This window comes from Saccostrea echinata, unplaced genomic scaffold (genome assembly GCF_033153115.1).
Source record: "Saccostrea echinata isolate AGI-Se365-2 ecotype Australia unplaced genomic scaffold, CSIRO_AGI_Sech_v1 ptg000061l, whole genome shotgun sequence".
NCBI classification, from domain to species: domain Eukaryota; kingdom Metazoa; phylum Mollusca; class Bivalvia; order Ostreida; family Ostreidae; genus Saccostrea; species Saccostrea echinata.
The window spans coordinates 654,535-678,470 of record NW_026889810.1 but is presented as its reverse complement, the minus strand read 5'-3'; the positions used below and the strand labels follow the sequence as shown (position 1 = coordinate 678,470).

The 23,936-nt window shown below is 35.1% G+C and overlaps 1 protein-coding gene across 1 annotated transcript in view; it reads left to right on the top strand.

Moving 5' to 3' along the window:
* Window positions 1-3,331, top strand: part of LOC133175150 (uncharacterized) — a 48,072-nt gene extending 44,741 nt beyond the window's left edge. Inside the window, 8 exon segments of the mRNA XM_061310271.1 lie at window positions 144-399; window positions 485-646; window positions 751-919; window positions 1,395-1,585; window positions 1,763-2,002; window positions 2,152-2,266; window positions 2,761-2,896; window positions 3,163-3,331. Coding sequence (XP_061166255.1) covers window positions 144-399; window positions 485-646; window positions 751-919; window positions 1,395-1,585; window positions 1,763-2,002; window positions 2,152-2,266; window positions 2,761-2,896; window positions 3,163-3,331 — 1,438 coding nt within the window.
* The last annotated feature ends 20,605 nt before the right edge of the window (window positions 3,332-23,936 follow it).

Here is a 23,936-nt window from a genome sequence, read left to right as displayed (position 1 = left end):
AAATCAAATAATGCTGACTGACGTAAAATAATTAGAAATTTAGAATTTTTTAGACTAGAATTTTGTTAAAAGCAGAATAATTTAAATATGTAAGATGTACCATATAATAAATAATTAGCTATTACACAGTGCATTCATTACAGGGTCCAGAACGATGAAAATCTCTTAAATAGCGCACCGTCAGATCGACCACCAATATCCCCCAATCTCGAGAAGATCTGTACTTGTTCTCCAAGTGGAAATCAGTGTACTTATCAGACATTTTCACAATGTTCAAAAGCAACAGGGAAGCGGTACTATTGCACTCAAACAGCAAACCAGATACAGTCACTACGTAAAAAGAGGGATGTTTATTTGAATAGTTATCTACCGCCTTCTTTACACGTACGTACTAATAAGGCTAAATTTAAGTCTTGTTCATGAAAATATGACCTGTTTTTTTTTAAGGTTGAACTTATTAAGCAATAATATTTTCACTTCACAGGAGCGACATAAACGGTCTCAGTCAATTTATGTCACAACAGAGGCTGAAGCAGAGAATGTCTGTAAATCTGCCTTTAACAGTTCAGAGCCATTCCAGACATGTAAACAATATGTCAGTGACATGACCAATGCCTCTTTATTGAACTGCATAATGGATGTCAGAGTAACTATTCTTTAATGACATTTTTACACAAAGATGTGCATTAGTGTACTGATGTACGTGTGAAGTATTAAAAGACCAATCTGAATTTGACATTTATTTTTTAGTTGACTGGGGATGAAAACATAACAGCTATCCATATCGAAGCTGCTCTTAAGCAGTGTGTCAACTTCCTAGATTTGAATACCACACTGAAAACAGAGCAACCGGATGTCACGTATCAACTTCAGTCGCTATGCTCAAATAACTGTAGTGGTCGTGGCATTTGCAAGGAGGGTTAGTTCATATATGTTATAAAATTTCATTTTTTAAATATTATATGCCAAATATATTTGAAAAAGATTCATAGTATGAACTTACAATCATAAAATTTATGTGACGTTTATTTATTTTAAACTTTCATTTGGATTTGGCAAAGTATTGACACCATCAATTATATTTTTAAACCATAAATTATGAAAATAATTAAAACATTTAGAAAATTTGATTAGCTGCCATTTAAATTGGTGAACAAAATCATATTTTGAACGACGCATACTATTTTCACATGTGCAATACGAATGCTTAATTTTATTTATTACATAATTATGTTTCTTGTTAGCATTACAAGTTTTTGGTTTGATTTTGTAAAAAAAAAAAACATTGTTAACATACACACTATAGGTTTGAGCTCTCTGAAGACCATAGTTCAACATTTAATGCTTTTGAGAAAAAATGACAAAATATTCAAAACATAAATCATACTTAACAGGTAACTGCACTTGTGACTTTGGTTTCGGAGGAAGTGACTGCTCCTTCAATGTCCAAGCACCACCAACGATTCTAAGCATATCTCCGAATAGATCCTGTGACATGTCTCTGCGCACTTGTTCCGAAGTTCTTCTAGAGGGCAGATACTTCCTAGAGAACATTAACAAAACATGTTTCATAACCAGACAACTAGTACATAGAAACACAATTTTTTAATTTTTATATCTGAAAATTACTCTAGTCGTAATTTCATTTCCTAAGAGAAAAAAAGAAGGAAGCTGATTTTTAGCTGTGCTAAAAGACGATCTTTTACCTTTGAATTTCTTCCTTTGTCTTGTGTAGCTTTTATTCTCTCCATTTCTATTAAAGATTCACTATGACGACACTGTCGTGGATACCAAAGACATTGAACAACCTCTGGATGACAGAACCCTATTTCAGGGGGCGTGTCCTTTGCCTGATGACAGAAGGACCAAATGGATAACCAAGTTCACATTTAACATATCTTACGATGGAAAACAGTTCACTCAAACATATTCAGTGTATAAATATCAGTCGGAATGCCAGGAGATCTCTTATGATAAGGGTGTTGAGCAGTTTTCACTTAAGGTAATCTAAAAACATTTACATTTGGTACAATTGTTCAAGGCTTCAGTTTTAAAAAAAAGTCAACAAAAACGAAATACAAAGTATGACATAGAATTTCTGCAAATGTGCATCTCAAAAATAAGCAGATTATTTCAAAACCTTCCTTCTAGGCAGGGTACTGTTTCATTGATAACAAATGCGTAAGAAGAGAAACTTTAAATCCGGGCAACAGCTGTGAGGTTTGCAGTCCTTCAAGTCAAAAGTTTGACTGGTCATTGCATAAAGGTAAATGCTTTTATTTGTCACATAATCTGATAATTATTCATTTTTCTCTTTTTCTCGTTCTACTGGGCCAAAGCTGCATATAATTGAAATATATTTAACTCAACGACTACGTATTGCTTTGTGAAAACGACGTTTTGTTTGAACAAGTTTTTAATGACAAAAATGTGACTTGGGTAAAGACTTTCGTCCTTCGGCCTTTTGGTAATGTATTTAATCATTTCATAAATTTATAAAGTTATTGTTCTAATATTATTTGGTGAATGTGATGTGAGAAAAGAATGTGTTGCTTTATGTGTCTTTTTTCATTGATGTTTCCTTTTTATTATTGTAAAAGTACCCTTTACTTCATTTTTTTTATTTGAATTGATTGTATTTTTCCGGGTAAATTCTTTAATGTGTTTTCTAAATAAAAATTAAACAAAAAGTTGGTCAAGGATTAGGTTAAAATTTCAGCGGCATAAACAGTTACAGAAAACTTAAAATAATTTTTTAAGATTGTGTTTCAACCACGTTTTCACCAACAACCAAATCTCCAATATCCAGTCCAGCTTTCATCATAAGTGTCTCTGCTGTTTCCTTTGTTTTTGTTGTGACTTTAATAGTTGCCATTCTTGTCTGGCGATATCGATCGTAAGTATATAAATCTAATTAAACTTCAAACAGAAAATCTACGAAAACTACAAAACCTCTTTTAGTACCAGTGAAATGACAAAACTTTTTCCGATTTTCTAGAAAATTTCTAAAGAATTGAAAGTTTAAAAATCGTATTGCTCAGTTTCCTTAGAATGTATTGTGAATATCCTTTAGACAAATATTAATATCTTCACAAAACAAAGACATGGCAGAAATGTGAATATTTATCTTGCTCATAAGGTATTTTATCAATAAAAAAATAGGTCTGCTGGACGTCACTTAAATGATGATGACTCAACAAAGGACTTAAAGCTTCAAAAGTGGAGGACTTACTTTGACGAGGGGGGAAAATTCAATGAGTTTTACATACCTAGAGGTCGACGGCACTCTGGTCAGCATTATACGAACTGTGAAAATAACTATCAGTGCTGAACTGACGTAAATCCTCAGAATAATTCGAATGTATTGTCTTTCAACATTGAACATATCAGCCGATATGTTTTTAGTTTAAATACATTTGAAGCTTTACCTATAAAAGTGAAGATTCGTTGTAATCATTGTTCTAATAGAAATATCGTGTCAGCTGTAAATGGCTTCGTATTCTAGGTTCATTCAGAATCCATTATTACTTAAGAAGTAAACGAGAACCTTATAACTTCTAAAAAAAAAAACATACAGGAAAGAAAGACTACTAATAAAGTAGTATATTCTTCCCTTACATTTGCATGTTATGTGAGTTTATTGTTTCTTTTCACTTTTTGTCAAGACAGATTTCTTGTATGTTTACATGTTTTTTATTAGTTCTTACCTGTATACAAAAAGTTTAATTAAATACAGAATTTCTTCTTTTTTTTATTTTATAAACACATTTGCAGAGATGTATGCTAATATGTCAGTAATATAATAGTAAATAATTTAATTCTGGTTATAACGCTGTATTTGATTGGATAAAAAATTACTTTATATTATACAAGAGGCCCAAGGGCCTTAACGGTCACCTGAGTACAACAATTTAGGGGATCCACAAACTGATAAATGAAGCTTTGTTGCCCAATAGCAAGAAAAATAGTACAATTAAGATCAACAAATAATTGATCTTGTATCTTTCTATGTGTCCCCCATTTATCACTATTACCATGCAGACTTTTAACAAAATGTCTACATGTATATTATTACCTCTTACATTGGCCTCACTTGGCCTTTAAGAACATTTAAGAAGATAAGTTATTTTTGTTTCATTTTTATTCATCTATTATTTCCAAGTCTACCTGATAATTAAAACGATGAAAGTACTTTTTGTATTATACAATAAATGTTCTTGCATAATTCTCTTATTCTATTAACCTTTCAAATACATTATCTACAGTGATTAATTATCAAAAGTGAATGGCAAAGGGGAATAACTTCACTCAATAGAATACAAATTGCCAGGACCAGAACACTTGACTAAATGGTCCAGATGTTCAAAATTCTGGTAAAAATACCCTTGCTTCCTAAAACTTTTACTCTGTTTGCTTCCAATACGCCCAGGAGCAGAGGAGATTTTCGAAGAAATAATGCATTTTCACTATTTAACACAGCCCTACCCTAACCCTAACACCAGAACCCATGACCTTGGGTCATGAAAATTTACAAATTTGGAAGAGGTACCCTCATCATCATAACTATGCAATTAGTTGAAAATTTTCAAAGAATTCATACATTTTCACTATATAATCAAATAGAGCCCACCAACCCCCACCCCACCTCAGAGAAACAACAGAACCTCTGGGACCACAAGTTTTCAAAATTCTGCAAAAGCATCCTTGCTTATCATAACTATACACTTGTTTATTTGCTTTATAGCCAGTAGAAAAAAATATTTTGAAAGAAATTATGAATTTTCACTATATAATCAATACATTCCCCCCCCCCCTTCACCAGAACCCCTGACCAAGGGGTCATGAAATTCACGATTTTGAAAGAGGCAGCCATGCTCATAATAATAATATACTTAGTTAGTTTATTTCATACCCAGGAGCAGAGAAGATTTTCTCAGATTTAATGCATTTTCACTATATAAACGATAGAGCTCCGCCCTTACGCCAGAACCTCTGACCCAGGGGGGCATGAAATTCACAACTTTGGAAGAGGCAGCCATGCTCATCATAACTATGTACTTAGTTAGTTTATTAAATACCCATGAGCAGAGAAGAAGATTATCAAAGATATAATGCATTTTCACTATATAATTAATAGAGCCCCACCATAACACCAGACCCCCTGACCTAGGGGCCATGAAATTCACAATTTTGGAAGAGGCAGCCATGCCCATTATAACTATGTACTTAGTTAGTTTATTTCATACCCAGGAGCAAAGGAGAAGATTTTAAAAGATTTAATGCATTTTCACTAAATAATCAATAGAGCTCCACCCTAACACCAGAACCCCTGACCCAGGGGCCATGAAATTCACAATTTTTTAAGAGGCACTCTTGCTCATCATAACTATGTACTTAGTTAGTCTATTTAATACCCAGGAACAGAGAAGATTTTCAAAGAATTACTGCATTTTCACTATATAATCAATAGGACCCCGCCCTAACACCAGAACCCCTGACCCAGGGGCTATGAAATCCACAATTTTGGAAGAGGCAGTCTTTCTCAACATAACTATGTACTTAGTTTATCTAATACCCAGGAGCAGACAAGAAGATTTTCAAAGAAATAGTGCACTTTCACTATATGAGCTATATAGCCCCGCCCTAGCACCAGAACCCCTGACCCTGGGGCCATGAATTTCACAATTTTGGTAGAGGGCTCAATGCTTATTACAATCATGCCAACAGTTTGACTGCTTGATGTCCAGGAGTAAAGAAGAAGATTTTTAAAGATTACATCAACTTTGGTGGTTTTAGCCCCACCTCTCAGGCCCCAGGGGGGCAGGGACCATGAAATTCACAATTTTTGTCCCCCTTCACCCGTAGATGCTATATGCCAAAATTGGTTGAAATTGGTTGAGCGGTTTCAGAGAGGAAGCTGAAAATGTTTAAATGTTAACGCACGACGGACAAAAACAGATAGCAATAGGTCACCTGAGTGACTCAGGTGACCTAATAAATTGGTTTGCCTACGTTACGATGACTTGCGTCAAAAACGTATCGATCCGCCTGACGTTACATTTAAATTTTGTACAATTTGAAGTCATTTTTTAAGGGAAAATAATCTTTTTTTTCTTACACTTACTGAATGAAAATTAAACATGAGCACCGCTAAGCGGAGCATCCCCTCGCGGCAGGAACTTCACCGGTAATGGCAATGTCTCCATACAAGAGAAAAGAGGGACGTTAAACAAGATACAATCATCTCGGCCTAGTAATCAAGGGTACCCAGTATTACTATATAAAGTTTAAAATAAGGTAAAGAAATTAAAATGTATTGCAACACTAATTAATTTTAACAAAAGTCAAGGTAGATATCATCGGGGGGGGGGGGGGGGGTCATAACAAGCATACGTGATTGGGCAGTTTCCCTTATTCCTAGCAGAAACACATCACGTATGCTCTAAATTTCATTAATTTACCTACCTGAGTAAACCACAGTAGCATGCAATATGCACCAAATCTGAAAATACGCACGGAAGTAATATTTTTTGTAGTGAAAAATGACAATATACCGGTATTGAGATGTCAATGAAACTTGAGAAACTTTATAGCTTTCAAGAATTACGCGCGCCTTAAGATTAAATTCCACGGGCCCTTGTTGTAAACACACACGTGTGGTCATTTGCTGTTGAAACCGCGACGTTCATCAAATTATTTCAGTTACTCAGTGACAGAGATGACACTTTTAATTCATACAAACTTTCTTGAGATACGCACAATAATATGACAATACGCAAATACAAAGTCGAACTTACCGAAGCGGCTCTATCGAAACGACCCGAATTTTAACCTGTTAAATTTACCGGAAGTGAGTATAGTCCACTCGTACATAAAGTTGCAGGGTTTGAAGGTAGTAAAAACGCGATATTTTAAGAATTATTTCATGGGATTAACTTGAAAATGAAAAGGGTTCGTCCTTTTACAATGCCACATAAGTATGTGAAGGCTGAGAAAATGACAATATACCGGTATTGAGATGTCAATGAAACTTGTGACACTTTATATTTATACCTTTCAAGAATTACGCGCGCCTCAAGATTAAATTCCACAGGCCTTTATTGTAAACACACACGTGTGATAATTTGCTATTGAAACCACGACGTTCATCAAATAATTTCAGTTATTCAGTGACAGAGATGACACTTTTAATTCATACAAACATTATAAAGATACGCACAATAATATGACAATACGCAAATACAAAGTCGAACTTCCCGAAGCGGCTCTATCGAAACGACCCGAATTTTAACCTGTTAAATTAACCGGAAGTGAGTATTGTCAACTCGTACATAAAAATGAAGGTAGTAAAAACGCCATAATTTAAGAACTATTTCACCTATTAACTTGAAAATGACTAGGGTTCGTCCTTTTACAATGCCACATAAGTATGTGAAGGCTGAGAAATGATAGTGCAAGGGTTCTCTTTAAATCTTTTCCACAAGCTGTAACTAACACACACACAAACGCACAGTAGCGATGCTATCTCCCTTCCGCAACTAGTTGCGCGAGGGGATAATTATAAGGAGTGAATTTAATAGCTACAAAATTTATACGGTATAAAGTGGGTTGGAACAGTTTACGCTTATTTATGAACAGCTTCGCGGTTTATAAAGCGTAAACTGCCCCAGCCCAGTTTATACAGTATAAATTGGGTAGCTATTGAATTCTGTCCTTAATTAAAAATATTATTTTTGTGAAATGCTTGAGCTTTAATATATTGATTCTTTTTCAAACTTCTTTATATTTTAACTGTTTGACTGCATATGCTTTGTGCATATTCCGAAAATTAGCCTTAATTCCAATCAGTGCATATTTATAAAGATAATCAAACGGCTTTGTAATGATATACTGATGATTGTTAGGTCACCTGAGTCACGCAGGTGACCTATTGCTATCCGTCCTCGTCCGTCGGCGTGCGTCGTGTGTTAACATTTGAACATTTTTAGCTTCTTCTCTGAAACCGCTTAACCAATTTCAACCAAATTTGGCATATAGCATCTATGGGTAAAGGGAAACAAAAATTGTGAATTTCATTGGTCCCTGCCCCCTTTGGGCCTGGGAGGTGGGGCTAAAACCACCAAAAATAATGCAATCTTTAAAAATCTTCTTCTTTACTCCTGGACATCAAGCAGTCAAACTGCTGGCATCATTGTAATAAGCATTTGGAAAATTTGAAATCACAAGATTTTACCAAAATCAACAGCTTAAAAACTTACGACTTTTCAACTTTATACACAACCATTCCCCACGATAAATTAAAGTCCAGGCTTTTTGATATCATTGACAGCTGCTTTTTTACTAAAAATGGAACTCGTAAATATACTTACCTTGTCATTGGTCATTTGCAAAATTATTTTGTTAAAAACATTCTGATTGTACACACGAGTACTCTGAAGTTGACATTAAAAAGATGCTTGAGTTTCTGATTGACAATATCTATGTGGTTTTTGGAGACCAGGTTTTCCAACAATCTATTGGAATTCCTATGGGTACCAATTGCGCCCCGTTCTTACAGTCCCTGAAACGTTCTACTTTCCCACTTGAACGGTGAGCGAACGCTGAACGAACGGTGAACGAACGCTGAACGAACGCAGAGCGAACGGTGAGTGAACGATGTGTGAACGCTGAACGCAACTTGGTGAACGATGTGTGAACGGTGAGCGAACGCAGAACGCGAACGGAGCGCAAACGCGAACGCAAAGTGAACGGTGAACGAACGGTGAACGCAAGATGAACGATATATTCGGAATGCCTCTGATATTTTCCCTGCATTGAAACTATTTTATTGTATTAAAATGTTAGGTGCCAAAATAAATAAATAAATAAATAAATAAGTAAACCAATAAATGAATGATTAAATAAGTCAATAAATAAATTCTCCAAAATTGTCCTAAGAAAGACGATGCATGCACATTAAGTTTTTTAATCACATGATTCTTATCGCATTAAAACATTGCAATTGTTGCCGAACGCTGAAGTATAAACAAATCAGAGAAAACTTCTGACTTGTAGAATGAATTAAAGCGGCTGTAACATCCATTCATATATCTCCGTGTCAGGGCGATTTCGTGTAAAGTAATGAAAAAAAAAAAATAATTACAAAGGTCAGTGGACGTTTTGCATTTATACGCTCGTATTTTAAATTTTTAATACAATAATATATTATGTGTCATTTCTATTTTTCATGACGATTTATTGAGCAGACTTCTACATGTATATGTAGATGGCCGTGGTTATACTCGGACAAGATAATACAAAGATACATATTCATATTATTTGTTATAAATTCAATTTTCCGAACTTGATATTTATGTAGTATGTTGTTATAGTTTTTATTAAACAGACAAATGAGATTCCGTTTTAGCCCCCCCCCCCCCCCCTTTCAGGCTTCACTAAATGTTTGTACCCATATTAAACAAAAACTCTGAAATTTTTTTCTAAATATATCAGACAGTGAAAGTAACTTTTTTTTTTTTATCAACAAATCATATCCATTTGTTTGACAGTCATACTCGTTTTTATTTTCCTGCTTCAAGTTCACACGAAGTCCACGTGCTTGTCCTGTCAATCAAAATCATTCGACACTGTGCAGGTGTGAAAGTTTCGTCACATCGAAGACGAAGTGCGAGTATTTTCAACAAGTTATAACATTTATTTTTATCATTTCTAGATTTGATCCCAACATTTGAATAATAAATGAATAAAATACATTGGGCATTAACACTTGAATTTGAAACAGTCTCTCTGCCAATTTCAAATACCACCGCCGACACGTGTACATTTTAAACTACTATTGTTTTGTGACTTTTTTTTAGATGCATGTTTGTTTTGAGAGTGAAATCTTTGTTTTAAAAAAGACATTAACTTATTTTAAAAAAATGTTGATTAAAATATTCTGGAAATACAGTACTGACTAAATAACCAATCTAGGGGAAAAGGGGGGGGGGGAGGTATTAATCCTATCGAATGGCAAATGGCAAACATGTAAAGTTACAGTGAAGAAAGATTTTTTTTTTCTCTATAACTATAGACTTTACATATTATATTGGAGAAAATTCTGTAGTGCAGTACATTTCAAATAAATATTTCCTTTAACCACACTATCAATTTAATTCACTCCAAAGATAATAAATTAACAGGATATCCGCAGTACTATGTATAACTCTCAGAACTAGTTCTGTCATATTTTCTGTAGTAATTGGAAAAAAAACGTGTTAGAAATAAATATTTTCGTAATTTTGCTGCGTAATTATTTGACTTAGATACATATGTAATTATGTCACCATTAACGATTTGTCGTCTTTAACAAAATAACAAAATGTTGCAGTGCTTGAAGTATTTGCACATTGCCCTTAGTTATATTTAATATTTCAGCATTGTTCTACATAGGTACAGAATGTGCTTATAACAACATTTATTTTCCAGAGTAATTTAATAAATAACAAAACAGCTAAGTTAGAATAATAAAAATATATATCGTAGATATTTTTCAACATGAAATAATGATTCTTCAAACACGATATGTTAGTTATTAAATTAAAAAACCTGTAACTCATTCCCTACAAAAAGATAAGTCCTTTCACTTCGGAGTTCCGAATGACAATGAAAACTGAACGATAGGTGAACGCTGAACGCAAGGTGAACGCAAAGTGAACGGAACGAAGAGCGAACGCTGAACGCCTTGTGAACGGTGAACGCGAGCGCACGGTGAACGGTGAACGCAAAACTGTGAACGGAGAGCGAACGGTGAACGAACGGTGAACGCACGCTGAACGAACGGTGAACGAACGGTGAGCGAACGGAAAAATGGGAAAGTAGAACGTTTCAGGGACTGTAGCAGACCTTTTTTTGTATTCATATGAAGCAGAATTTGTCTAAAATCTCGTACGTGAAAAGAAGAAAACACTTGCTGTGGCGTTCAACTCGACATTTAGATATATCGACGACGTATTGTCAATTAACAATGGCTATTTTCATTCTTATGTCGATACGATATATCCTGGTGAACTTGAGATAGAAGATACCACAGAGTCTGACACATCTGTTTCATATTTGGATATTTTACTTGAAAAAGACGTTAATGGTAATCTAACAACCAAGCTTTATGATAAACGTGATGACTTTAACTTTTCAATCGTCAACTTCCCTTACTTATGCAGCAATATACCTTCATCACCTGCATACGGGGTATATATCTCTCAGTTAATTCGATACGCAAGAGCATGCTCTACGTACGTACAATTTCTTAAACAAGGTAAATTATTGACAAATAAGTTGATGAAACAAGAATATCAGCTGTCTCGTTTAAAGTCATCATTTCGTAAGTTCTATGGTCGATACAATGACCTTGTCAGCAAATACAATTTATCATTGAGTCAAATGCTGACTGACGTTTTTCATACTAATTGTTAGGCCATTATTTACACACTGAATTGTCGACGGATTTTCCCGTTATTTCCCGATCATGACAAGGAGCACACGGCGGGTGTGACCGGTCGGCAGGGGATACTCACTCCTCCATAGCACCTGATCCCACCTCTGATGTTTGGAGGTCCGTGTTTGCTCTGCTCCTATTTTGTATTGTATAATGGACTTTTGAGCTTGAATACTGTTCGTTATCTCCATATATTTCATTGAGCACTCTACCAAAATTGTGAAATTCATGGCCCCAGGGTTAGGGGTTATGGCCCCAGGGTGGGGCTATATAGATCATATGGTGAAAGTGCATTATTTCTTTGAAAACTTCTTCTCTGCTCCTGGGTATTAAATAAAGTAACTAAGTACATAGTTATGAAGAGCAAGAGTGCCTCTTCAAAAATTTTGAAATTCATGGCCCCAGGGTCAGGGGCTCTGGTGTTAGGGCTGGGCTCTATTGATTATATAGTGAAAATGCATTAATTCTTTGAAAATCTTCTCCTCTGCTCCTGGGTATTAAATAAAGTAACTAAGTACATAGTTATGAAGAGCAAGAGTGCCTCTAAAAAAAATTGTGAATTTCATGGCCCCAGGGTCAGGGGTTCTGGTGTTAGGGCTGGGCTCTATTGATTATATAGTGAAAATGCATTAAATTTTTGAAAAATCTTCTTCTCTGCTACTGGAGATTATTTAAACAAACTAAGTGCATGATTATGATAGGCAAGGATGCCTCTTCCAAAATTTTTAAATATATGGTCTCAGTTTTTGGGGTTCTTTTGGAGGGGGGTGGGCTCTATTGATTATATATTGAAAAAGCATTAATTCTATTAATTAATCGTGAATTAATCCCGTCTGCTCTTTAGTGTTGAGCTGATGAATAAATTGCTTAGTTATGACGAAAATGGGAGCTTCGAACAGAATTGTTAAATCTTGTGGTCCTAGGGTCAGGGGTTCTGGCATAACGAAGGGGAGGGGGGGGGGGGTAATATAGTGGAAAGTGTTAATTCTTTGAAGTCCATAGTTATGATGATGAGGGTAACTCTTCCAAATTTGTAAATTTCTTGACACTTGGTCTTGGATTCTGGTGTTGGGGTAAGGCTTTGTTGAATCTATAGTGAAAATGCATTGTACCTGTGAAATTCTTCTCTGCTTCTGGGCATATCGGAAGCGAACTGAGTAAAAGTTTTAATGATATAAGTAAGCGTATTTCTACCAGATATTTGAACATCTGGACCATTTTGCCTAAGCATTCTGGTCTTGGGCAGGGTTGTACGTTGTCATTTTTTTTTTTACACGTATTTTATACGTCTTCTTTTGAACCACTGGGCCATATTCAACCGAACTTGCCATTAAGCATCCATAGGTGGAAGGCAAATATTATTTGTAGCTAATCAGTTATAAGCATATATTTGGAAAAGTATTTATTTCATATGCGGTTGAAATTCAGCATCTCGAACACCGGCATCTGGAATACCATGGATATGTCAAAGCGATTTGAAAGTCCAAACCACATATTTCTTTACTATTTTATCCTTGATATCTCCAATCCCTAGAAATCTCGAGTCTTTTCCCGGTGCCATGTCGTTCGAGAAAATGAGTTTTGACTTTATTTCAATGATGATCAACACTTATTGGTCTCTTGCTCTAACCATCACTTTTCTTTCATATTAAAAAAAATGAATCAAGAAAGAAAAAGCGCACTGCAAAGCGGAGTTTTCTCTCGAAAGAGAGACAGCAAATGACATCGATCCCGATGTAAATTTTTACTTCCGTTACGCACGCACTTACCTACACAAAGCAGGTTGCTATATATCACCTACCCCTTTCTCAAACTTACAAGAGAATAAAAATCAAAGATGATCAAATTCTACTTTGAAATGTTTTTACTGGATCAGCCTGTTATGCAGATTATTCCATGTTGCCCTGGCATATCCAACAACCTAGACAGTGGCGTTTCTGTTTCCATTATTCAACATCTGTGAAGGTTTTATGTTTAAAGAAAGTCCTCATCCATGTACTTGCTTGCCTACTTTTTAAATTCATATGATGAAATTACTCTATTCAGTGGACGGGTGTGTCAGTGATTTTTCCATGACCTCTCAGTTACCATTCCGTCGAACAATTGGCAGATACATTTTCACTGGCCTTTCAGTTATCTTTAAGCGCTCGCTCCGTGATCGGGAGGTCGTGAGTTCGAATCTCGGCCGCGACTGACCTAAGTCGATAAAAAATGGGTAGCAACTGTTCCTTCGCCATGGGCTCGGCACTTTGAAGTGAAAGTTGCAGATCCTTCGGATGAGACCTTAAAAACTGAGGCCCCGTGTCAAGGCAGGCGTTGGCACGATAAAGATCCCTCACTGCTCAATGGCCCTGAGTGCCGAGTAAAGGTCAAAATTTGAAGCCCTTCATCGGTATATGGTGACCTCTCTCTATGAGTGAAAAATTCTCGAATGGGACATTAAACAACATACAATCAATCAATAAATCAGTTATCTTTCTTTTGTATCTTTTTTCTTCAAAATCTGTTTATTTTTTTAACTCTTTATTTCCATTTTTCTTTATATAATGTTATTAAATTCATTTATTTTCGAATGAAAAAATGAATAAAAGGTGAACCGTGAAAAAAGTGTTTTGCAATAACCGGAGTCCAACGTAGTTCCTCGAAATTAAAAAAAACAACAACAGAGTCTGTCACATCTGTTTCATATTTGGAAGTTTTACTGTCAAATAACTTATATGACAAATGAGAGGACTTTTGCTTTTCCATCGTCAACTTTCCTTATTTATGTGGTAATATTCCGGTAATCACCTGTATATGGTGTTTACGTCTCCAACTTTATTCAATTCTCACGAGCATGCTCCGAGTACTATCAGTTTTAAGTCAAGACAGGCTTTTGACAGATAAGTTGATATTCCAAGGATTTCAACAATCTAGTTAAAAAACAGCATTTCGTAAATTCTATTGTCGTTATAATGTCCTTGTTAACAAATATAACCTATCATTTTGGCCGACATGTTTCATATCAATTGTTAGGCCTTTGTTTTATACTAAATTTGACTACGAAATGTTCCTTCTACCTGATCAATACATAAAGCTCTCGGGTGCGTGTGACCGGGATGCTTACTCCTCCTAGGCACCTGATCCCACCTCTGGAATTTCCGGGGGTCCGGGTTTTATGCCCTGTTCACAAATTTGTATTATTTTTAGATTTTTAGAGATGATCACTATTCGTTATTTTCTCCCTTTTTTGTTCTTTCCAATTCTTGATGGCCCAATTACCTTATCCGTTTCGCCACGGCGACTAACATCTAAAATATTGGGATTATACCGAATTTTTTGTAGAAAAGGAATTGGGGCACCTAACATTTTAGCTGCAGAACTGTAGCTCTATGCTTGAGAAAATTCGGACAGATAAAGCAGAGAGCTACAGATCCAAGCGTTGTAAAAACCTTCGATTTACGCCGCCGCTTTTTTGTCGCTCTCTTCGGTTATTATTTCCTTTTATTTTAAGCTTTCCCCCGCTTTAAGAATGGTATCAGATAATTTGCAATATATGTTACTCCTATTCTTAATACTTTATTTACCTTTCAACGGTCCCAAACAGCCCTTTATGGTTTTGGAAAGTCGATTTAAAAAATTCCCAATCCGTCGACGTCCATGTTGGGGGTCGTGAGAAAAAAAAAAGACTTTCAAAGAACATACACTTGCCGAGAAAATGTAGATAAAAATTTCAGATATCATATATATTGACTATTAAGAAGACAATATATGTATTTTGTTAAAAAAGAAGATAAATAAAACTCGGGCGTGATATTTTAGGATGACACCAACATGGACGTCGACGGAATGGGAATTTTTTAAATCGACATTCCAAAACCATAAAGGGCTGTTTGGGACCGTTGAAAGGTAACTAAAGTATTAAGAATAGGAGTAAAATATATTGCAAATTATCTGATACCATTCTTAAAGCGGGGGAAAGCATAAAATACAAGAAATAATAGCCGAAGAGAGCGACAAAAAAGCGGCGGCGTAAATCGAAGGTTTTTACAACGCTTGGGTCTGTAGCTCTCTGCTTTATCTGTCCGAATTTTCTCAAACAGAGAGCTCAGTTCTGCAGCTACTAACATTTATGTTCTGTCGAGGATTTATCTTGTATAATCTATGTTACTTGGAAGAATTACCTTGACTGACTGTTTATTCATTTAACAACTTACAAGATTAAATGCGCTTGTAATAAGACACCGAATATGCTCTCATTTTCACTATTCAAACATTTAAGTAACATTGATTACCAGCTGTTTTTGCATGGAAACGTGAATTTAAAACGAAATCGGGAATTCTTACTCTTGAACACTTACTAAATATGTCGCAGATGCCGCAAGGCCACACATACATGTTTGATAAATACGGTTGGTATGTTTTTCTTTAAGAAAACTTTAAATACACAGTATTTTGACACTAGGGCTTGCTTTTGTGCAAGGAAAATTTATTCCAAAGAAATTTAAAAAAACAAACTTGAACAACCCTTTCAGTGGCTAGTACATGATTTTTTTTAATAAGTTTTTTAACATTGTGGAAGCAAGTCACTTTGGACTTCATAAGTTCATTTGTCAAACTATATAAAAATGAATGAATGATTGTGTCATACGTCCCATTCGAGAATATTTCACTGATATAGAGACGTCACCATATTCCTGTGAAGGGCTTCAAGTTAAGATCTATATTCGGCACGCAGGGCCATTCAGCAGAGAGGGCTTTTTATCGTGCCAACGCCTACCGTGACACGGGACCTCGATTTTAAAGTCTCATCCGAAAGATCCGAGATCTTTCACTGCTAATACCGGGCGCTTAGCGGAGCAACAGTCAAAACCAATGTTTACGTCTAAGATTTGATGTGACGCGGCGAACAAGAATCAAAACCAGGCCTCACGATCACGAAGCGAACGCCCTACCACTAGGCTACCGCGACTGGGAATATATGAATTAAATAAAAAATATTTCAAAATATTTTGCACATTGGGGGGTGTGTGTGTGTCATGGAAGTATGATTGGCATGAATACAGGGAAAATCCTGGCTTATTCAAATATGGACAAGACGTGTAGATTTTGTCAAAGTGCTAATGATGAACCTGCTAAAGGACATGAATGCAGCAATATTGGGAAAAGTCATCCAAGGCAATTAAAGCTGATATGGCAATAGAGGTAAAGCTTCTTTTAAGACTTTTTTCATAAGATTGAAGATGAATACTAGTGAATTGCATATTTAATGTACGTAATGCTGAAAATGCACTAATTACATGTATGAAACAAGAACAATAACAACTACTTTTAGTTAGAAGCAGTAATTAAGATGGAAGTTTTATTATCGATAATATTAAGATCTAATACACAGAAATGACTCCCTGTAAAGAAGTGACTATCGATAATAATTATTCAACATTTTCCAGTAACTTTGCAAAGATAAATTATTGTAATGTGACCTTCTGAAAACCACTTGCATTCAGATTATTCTCATGTTTTGTTTATAATCATCAATTTATGTGTGTGTGTGTGGGGGGGGGGGGGTTCAGAGCAAATGCATGCTTTGATGAAGAAATTAAAAGAAGTTTTGCGATTTAAATCACACAATAAAGAAATTTACGAATAGACTCCTTAAATTAAGGGAAAAAGGATGTTCTCTGCCTTAGGTCTAAAAGCTATTCAATATCTGACTTCATGCTTCTCATATGCTGGAAAGGTAACATAACGAGGGAATCAATCCTTTTAGAGTAGTTTAAGGGGATGAAGGACACATGGTCACATGACTCTGTTTAACTACGTCATAGTCTCCGTTTATATAAGTGCAAAACGTGTAAAGAATCAGTTCTTGTATAATTTTTTGACAATTTTTTAACTTTAATTGCCATCTTATATAAAAGAAATAAAAAAAAGTTTTAACATTCTTGTAAACATTAACAAATTATGAAAAAGATTGATCCACTCCTCTGTTTCCCTAAACTGCGCGACAAGTCGGTGACGTCATCCACGATCTGTTAGTACAGCAAGATCATACTCGGTGAACACAAGGGCGGTGTTATTATGTAAAAACAGGTCATAATCAGTGTATGATGAAATCTATACTTATAAATGAATAAATTTTGCAAATAAACTCCGAAACGGGTGCACCAGAGTTCTTACTTACTCCTCTAACAATACACTAGATACAAGATGATGTCCGTAAACTATATTTAGATTTCACTCACATAGTAAGTATCGTACATTAAATTAAAAGTCTACTTTTATTTTCTATAAACAGCCATGAAATAGCAAAAACGTGAGTACGGTGGCGTTTCCGGTTGGCGGATCTACGTTACTGGCATTTTTAATGAAACTGACAACAAGCAATCGTTTATTTATTTCATAAAACGTAATCACTGAATTATTCAATCAAAACTTGATTTAAATGATATAAAAGAAATAAGCTGTGATAACCGATTAAAAAGGGAAATGTGCAAATTCTTTGCGTCATTCACCGATCTTAATATTGACGGAAGCTTCTAGAACATCATATAGCATCGAGCCCGATGTTAAAAAAAAGAGGCCCTTACAACTGCATAACATAAAAAAAGCTTTTGTGTGATTGGTCATTGAAATAATGGTAAATCATTGATACATGTAACACTATAAGTTGTGAATATATTTATATATCGAAAGACTATTTCACATATATATACATGTATGTAAAGTAGGTTTTCCAAATAAAATTATCGGTAAAATGTATATATTCCTTACTGAGAGCATCGTGGCAACGAACCCGAAGTACAATTTTGTACTTCGTAATAAACTTGCTTACATGTAAAGAGAAAATTAATGACTAATTTATTGTTCAAAAACAGTTAAAGATGTAAAATTTTGTGCTTTAATCAATACATTTAATTTTTTTTTCTGAAAAAAGTCTTTTGTATCAAATACTCAGCCTATTCATAGGGCGTTAAAAGCTTATTTTACACAGGTAATTGAGTCTTGGTTTATAAATATGTATGTACCTTATTGATATGTAAAAAAGTAAAGTACATTATTTACATATTAGTAAGGTACAAACATATTTATAAACCAAGACCCAAGTACCTGTGCATTTTGACCCCCCCCCCCCCCAAATAAATTTATCAGTAAAATGTGCATATTCACTGCTTTTATCCTTGACGGAAATGAAATAAGAGCATCTGAAGTACAATATCCAAAAAAATAATTTATAAAGTACTTTAACTGAAAACATGGTCAATTTTGATAGATAATTTGATAAAAGTTCATTGATAAGATAAGAATCATAAATCATGGATTAAATGATATGGAGTCTTCTGTCAATTCTTTGAGCATTGTGCTAGAAATGTCATTCTTCAATCAGTGGGCCAATCTTTCATCAGGAGAAAAAGGTTGAAAGTTTCTCCATTGAAATATGTATAGTAGAGTTTATTGAGTGGTCGAAATTATCTAACAAACTATTACTGGTTAGAGTCAATTGGACTGGCATTCGATTCAAGCAAAAAGTTGCTGAAAGTTTATTCAAATTGTTCATTTAATTCATTACCTAAAGTACGTTTTGCCAATTAGGAAGTGCTACAAGACTTGACACTTTAGTTAAAAACTGTATGTCTTTGTCCTGTAAGGCCCATTGACTTCTTGGAGATGAAGAGGCATTGCAATTATTGGTTGTAAATTTAAACATAAGCTGAAACATTTTGTTAAAAATCAGTTTTTCTGTACAGATATGGTACCTTCAACACAGTACAAAGAACTGCGAACGATAGCATTGTTCTCCCGCCTACCTCCAAGTCAGTTTTCAAAATTGAACACATTTGAATAATTTTTCATATTTATGTAGATATTTATATGAATTTTCATAAAACTTTACTTCTTTAGGAAAACAAAGAGAAATAACTATAATTTGGGTAAAACTTGTGTTTTTAACTGTAGAAATCAACGGAAAACGGAAAATATTTTTAAAACATCTTCCCCCCCCCCCCCCGTGAAACAAATATTTTTACAGGTAATATGGACTGTCATTTCACAAATTCATACCAAAGGTTTTTGTGTTTCACGGGGGGAACGTATGTTTACAGACAAGAAACTACAAAAATGTTTACTTTTTCACCAATTTTAAAGGGTTTTACAACTAAAACATTGCATTTTATTAATAATATGTTTAATTTTATATGTGTAAAACATAAGAAAAGATTTAAGGAACATTTATTCATATCCAAGAATATTTTAAAATGTGTTGATGCTTTAAAGCACGATTTCAATCGAAAATATCGTCTACCCCTCTTATTTAAAGAGCTGGAATTAGGGGTAATTAACTAATTAACACTAACACTGGCATTAAAATTATCAGTCAATTACCATTGAACTGTTCTTGCATTCAACAAAGATTTTACGGTAAAATTGATATTAGTATTGAATTAAATGGGTGTAAAATGTAGGCGGGAATCGAGAGTTACGCGGGCGACCAGTACAAATTTAAGACAAATTGATGTCTTAGTATCTTTGCATCAATTGATAAACATTTGTTTCAAACTGCATTTTTAATATGCCAACATCTGAAGATACATATTTACTTCAGTTTTAGTATGTCTTTTTTCTTCGTCTTCTCTATGTTCAAATATGTGTTTTTAAACTATACAAAAACTGTTAAGGAATTGTCATTTCATGGTAGAAAAGTGCATGACTAACATTATTTGAGAGGGATACAAATTGCGCACAAACTATGTTAACATCAACTTTTATTTTTGTGACTACTGTGTTATGTTGGCCATTGACAAAAGTAGCTGTTGAAAGTTGCAATTTTGCTACAGTTAGGAATAAATGTATTATTAATGTTCGCGTTCCTGGTGGAGGAAGGTCGAACACTCTTTACCGGATCCTTGAAAATATACAGTTGAAATTGTTGGTCTTCAAAAACATCAGTCAGACAATTCAGGAAATGGTTAGGTCACTGGACCGGAGATGAAGGACAAAGATTTCTGACCTCCTTAAATGAAATATATGGAGATAACGAACAGTATTCAAGCTCTAAAGTCCATTAATCAATACAAAATAGGAGCAGAGCAAACACGGACCTCCAAACATCAGAGGTGGGATCAGGTGCCATGGAGGAGTGAGCATCCCCTGCCGACCGGTCACACCCGCCGTGTGCTCCTTGTCATGATCGGGAAATAACGGAAAAATCCGTCGACAATTCAGTGTGTAAATAATGGCCTAACAATTAGTGTGAAAAACGTCAGTCAGCATTTGACTCAATGATAAATTGTATTTGCTGACAAGGTCATTGTATCGACCATAGAACTTACGAAATGATGACTTTAAACGAGACAGCTGATATTCTTGTTTCATCAACTTATTTGTCAATAATTTACCTTGTTTTAGAAATTGTACGTACGTAGAGCAAGCTCTTGCGTATCGAATCAACTGAGAGATATATACCCCGTATGCAGGTGATGAAGGTATATTGCTGCATAAATAAGGGAAGTTGACGATTGAAAAGTTAAAGTCATCACGTTTATCATAAAGCTTGGTTGTTAGATTACCATTAACGTCTTTTTCAAGTAAAATATCCAAATATGAAACAGATGTGTCAGACTCTGTGGTATTTTTTATCTCAAGTTCACAAGGATATATCGTATCGACATAAGAATGGAAATAGCCATTGTTAATTGACAATACGTCGTCGATATATCTAAATGTCGAGTTGAAGGCCACAGCAAGTGTTTTCTTCTTTTCACGTACAAGATTGTGGACAAATTCTGCTTCATATGAATACAAAAAAAGGTCTGCTAATAACGGGGCGCAATTGGTACCCATGGGAATTCCAATAGATTGTTGGAAGACCTGGTCTCCAAAAACCACATAGATATTGTCAATCAGAAACTCAAGCATCTTTTTAATGTCAACTTCAGAGTGCTTGTGTGAACAATCAGAATGTTTTTTAACAAAATAATTTTTCAAATGACCAATGACAAGGTAAGTATATTTACGATTTCCATTTTTATTGAAAAAGCAGCTGTCAATGATATCAAAAAGCCTGGACTTTAATTTATCGTGGGGAATAGTTGTGTGCAAATTTGAAAAGTCGTAAGTTTTTAAGCTGTTGAATTTGGTAAAATCTTGTGATTTCAAATTTTCCAAAAGTTCCTTGGAATTTTTTTTTAAGTATCCACATCTGATTTACACCACTTCTCGAATATATTGTTGCATAGTACTCTTGAAGTTTCTCCTTCATCACTGTTAATATCTTAGTGAGGAGTAAAGATAGAGTCTTGGTTGAACATTTACTGGAACCCGCTATGTATCTTTAAATGTAAAACAATTAAAAAGTGAAAATAAGCGGACTGTTCTGCGCAAGATTGATTTGAGGAAAGGGTGATTCGTCCACCTAAGTGACCCAAAAAAGCGTATTTGGTAGAACCTCACTTTCAGATTGCCTACTTACAGCCGCAGCCATTGATGAAAGAATTGACCGACTCTTTTTTCCACTACTAAAAGAAACAGGATTATCAGACGTGGTTGATAGGAATACAAACATATATAAAAACATGTAAAAGGTTGTCTGTACACTTTAACCTGGGAGGCAAAATTTATATATATTCTGTTATAACTAAAGCAAAGTCACCACGCGTCTCTGTGAGAAACTACCGTTCACGGTAGGTCAGTCGGTAGAGCGCTCGCTCCGTGATCGGGAGGTCGTGAGTTCAAATCTCGGCCGCGAGAGACCCAAGTCGATAAAAATGGGTAGCAACTGTTCCTTCGCCATGCGCTCGGCACTTTGAAGTGAGAGTTGCGGATCATACGGATGAGACCTTAAAAACCGAGGCCCCGCGTCACGGCAGGCGTTGGCACGATAAAGATCTCTCACTGCACAATGGCCCCGAGTGCCGAGTACAGACCAAAATTTGAAGCCCTTCACCGGTATATGGTGACGTCTCTATATGAGTGAAAAATTCTCGAATGGGACGCAAAACAACATACAATCAATCAATCTGTGAGAAACTTGCAAAATCATCTAAAAGATTCATCGGCCCAGAAAGTCAAAAGTATGTAATTAATTGATGAGCGATTTATTTTAAAAGCTGCAACCTTCTTGCATAGATGGAGATAGTTGGAGATCATCAGAAAATGCTGAGATCCTTTTCCGTTAGTTTGGAAAGCTACGCTACTGCCTTTGAAGATATGAGCATTTGAAGAACAAAAACTGTTAAGATTGATCACCATCCACATGCCAAACTTTCTGAATCTCTGTGGTGAATAATCATATGTTGTTTACCTGGGGTAAGCTATAATCCATATTTATCTAATAGAACACTGAAAATATGTTTTGTTTGAATCCGTCTCCATAATTGAATACTAGTGCAATACTCTGACAACCTTTGAAGGTTTTTGCATTGTTACCTTTTTTATTCATTTGCATATAAAACTGTGATTTTAATGAAGATGCAAATACATTTTTAATATTTAATTATATATTGATCATTTTAAATCAACGAATAATATTTAAAGTAAACGAAATATGTTATATATTTTTTTGTTTTACTTAAAATATTTTACATCTGTGGATTTTTTTTAACCTCGGTGTCAACAGATGGAATTATCAATTCATTGATTTTCTTTTGAAGTGTACATTTTCTTTGTGGTCAAGAAAGCCGATTACTTATTTATAAAAACACAAGTGTCATGTCTCAAGATGAGCCCCTATAGAAAAAAAATAGTTTCAACTACCTTCGAATCCTAATCTCAGAGTAATAAAAGAGTTTCAGCTACAGCCACCAACGCTACCCATCATCGAGTCTGATGCCTCTAATATGGTGCCACCGTTGCCGGCTGACCAAGTGTAGACTTATAACTCCTAGAATGTCCAATAAATGATATGTAGGTCCCCTACAGAATAACTGAATGATACAAATTTAGTTAAAAGCAAATATACAGTAAATGTGACAGCCACTGAGCACCTCCAACAGTACAACCAATGATGGCTCAACCCACACTGCACCAGCTGCATATCAGACACGAGTTATCGATACAGTTCATATTCCGGGCAAATATTACTTTGGAAAAATATGAAGGAAAACATATGCCATCCAGTTTTGGACACAGCTCATTTGTTTCTCTGATGAATGTTTCATTACAGAATATTGCCAGCTACCTATCGTTCCACCTAAAAGATGCCGCCAGGGATTGCTATTTCACCTCACCTCCAGACATTACACCTTCATTAGAAAACCTGAAGAATGCATTTTCAATCGTTTTCGGCCACATATTCATTTAGCCTTGGCCTAGTGGACATTATTCAGAACGAAATCGAAAGTGTTTAAAAGTACAAAACCAGGATAATAAAACTTTCTGTAGATTCAACTCTGCTTGAGGACGTTTGACAACTATGATTATGAAAGGTCTGAAACTAGCCGTGCGGCATACTGTGATGCCTCAATTTCCACAAACAATTGATGAC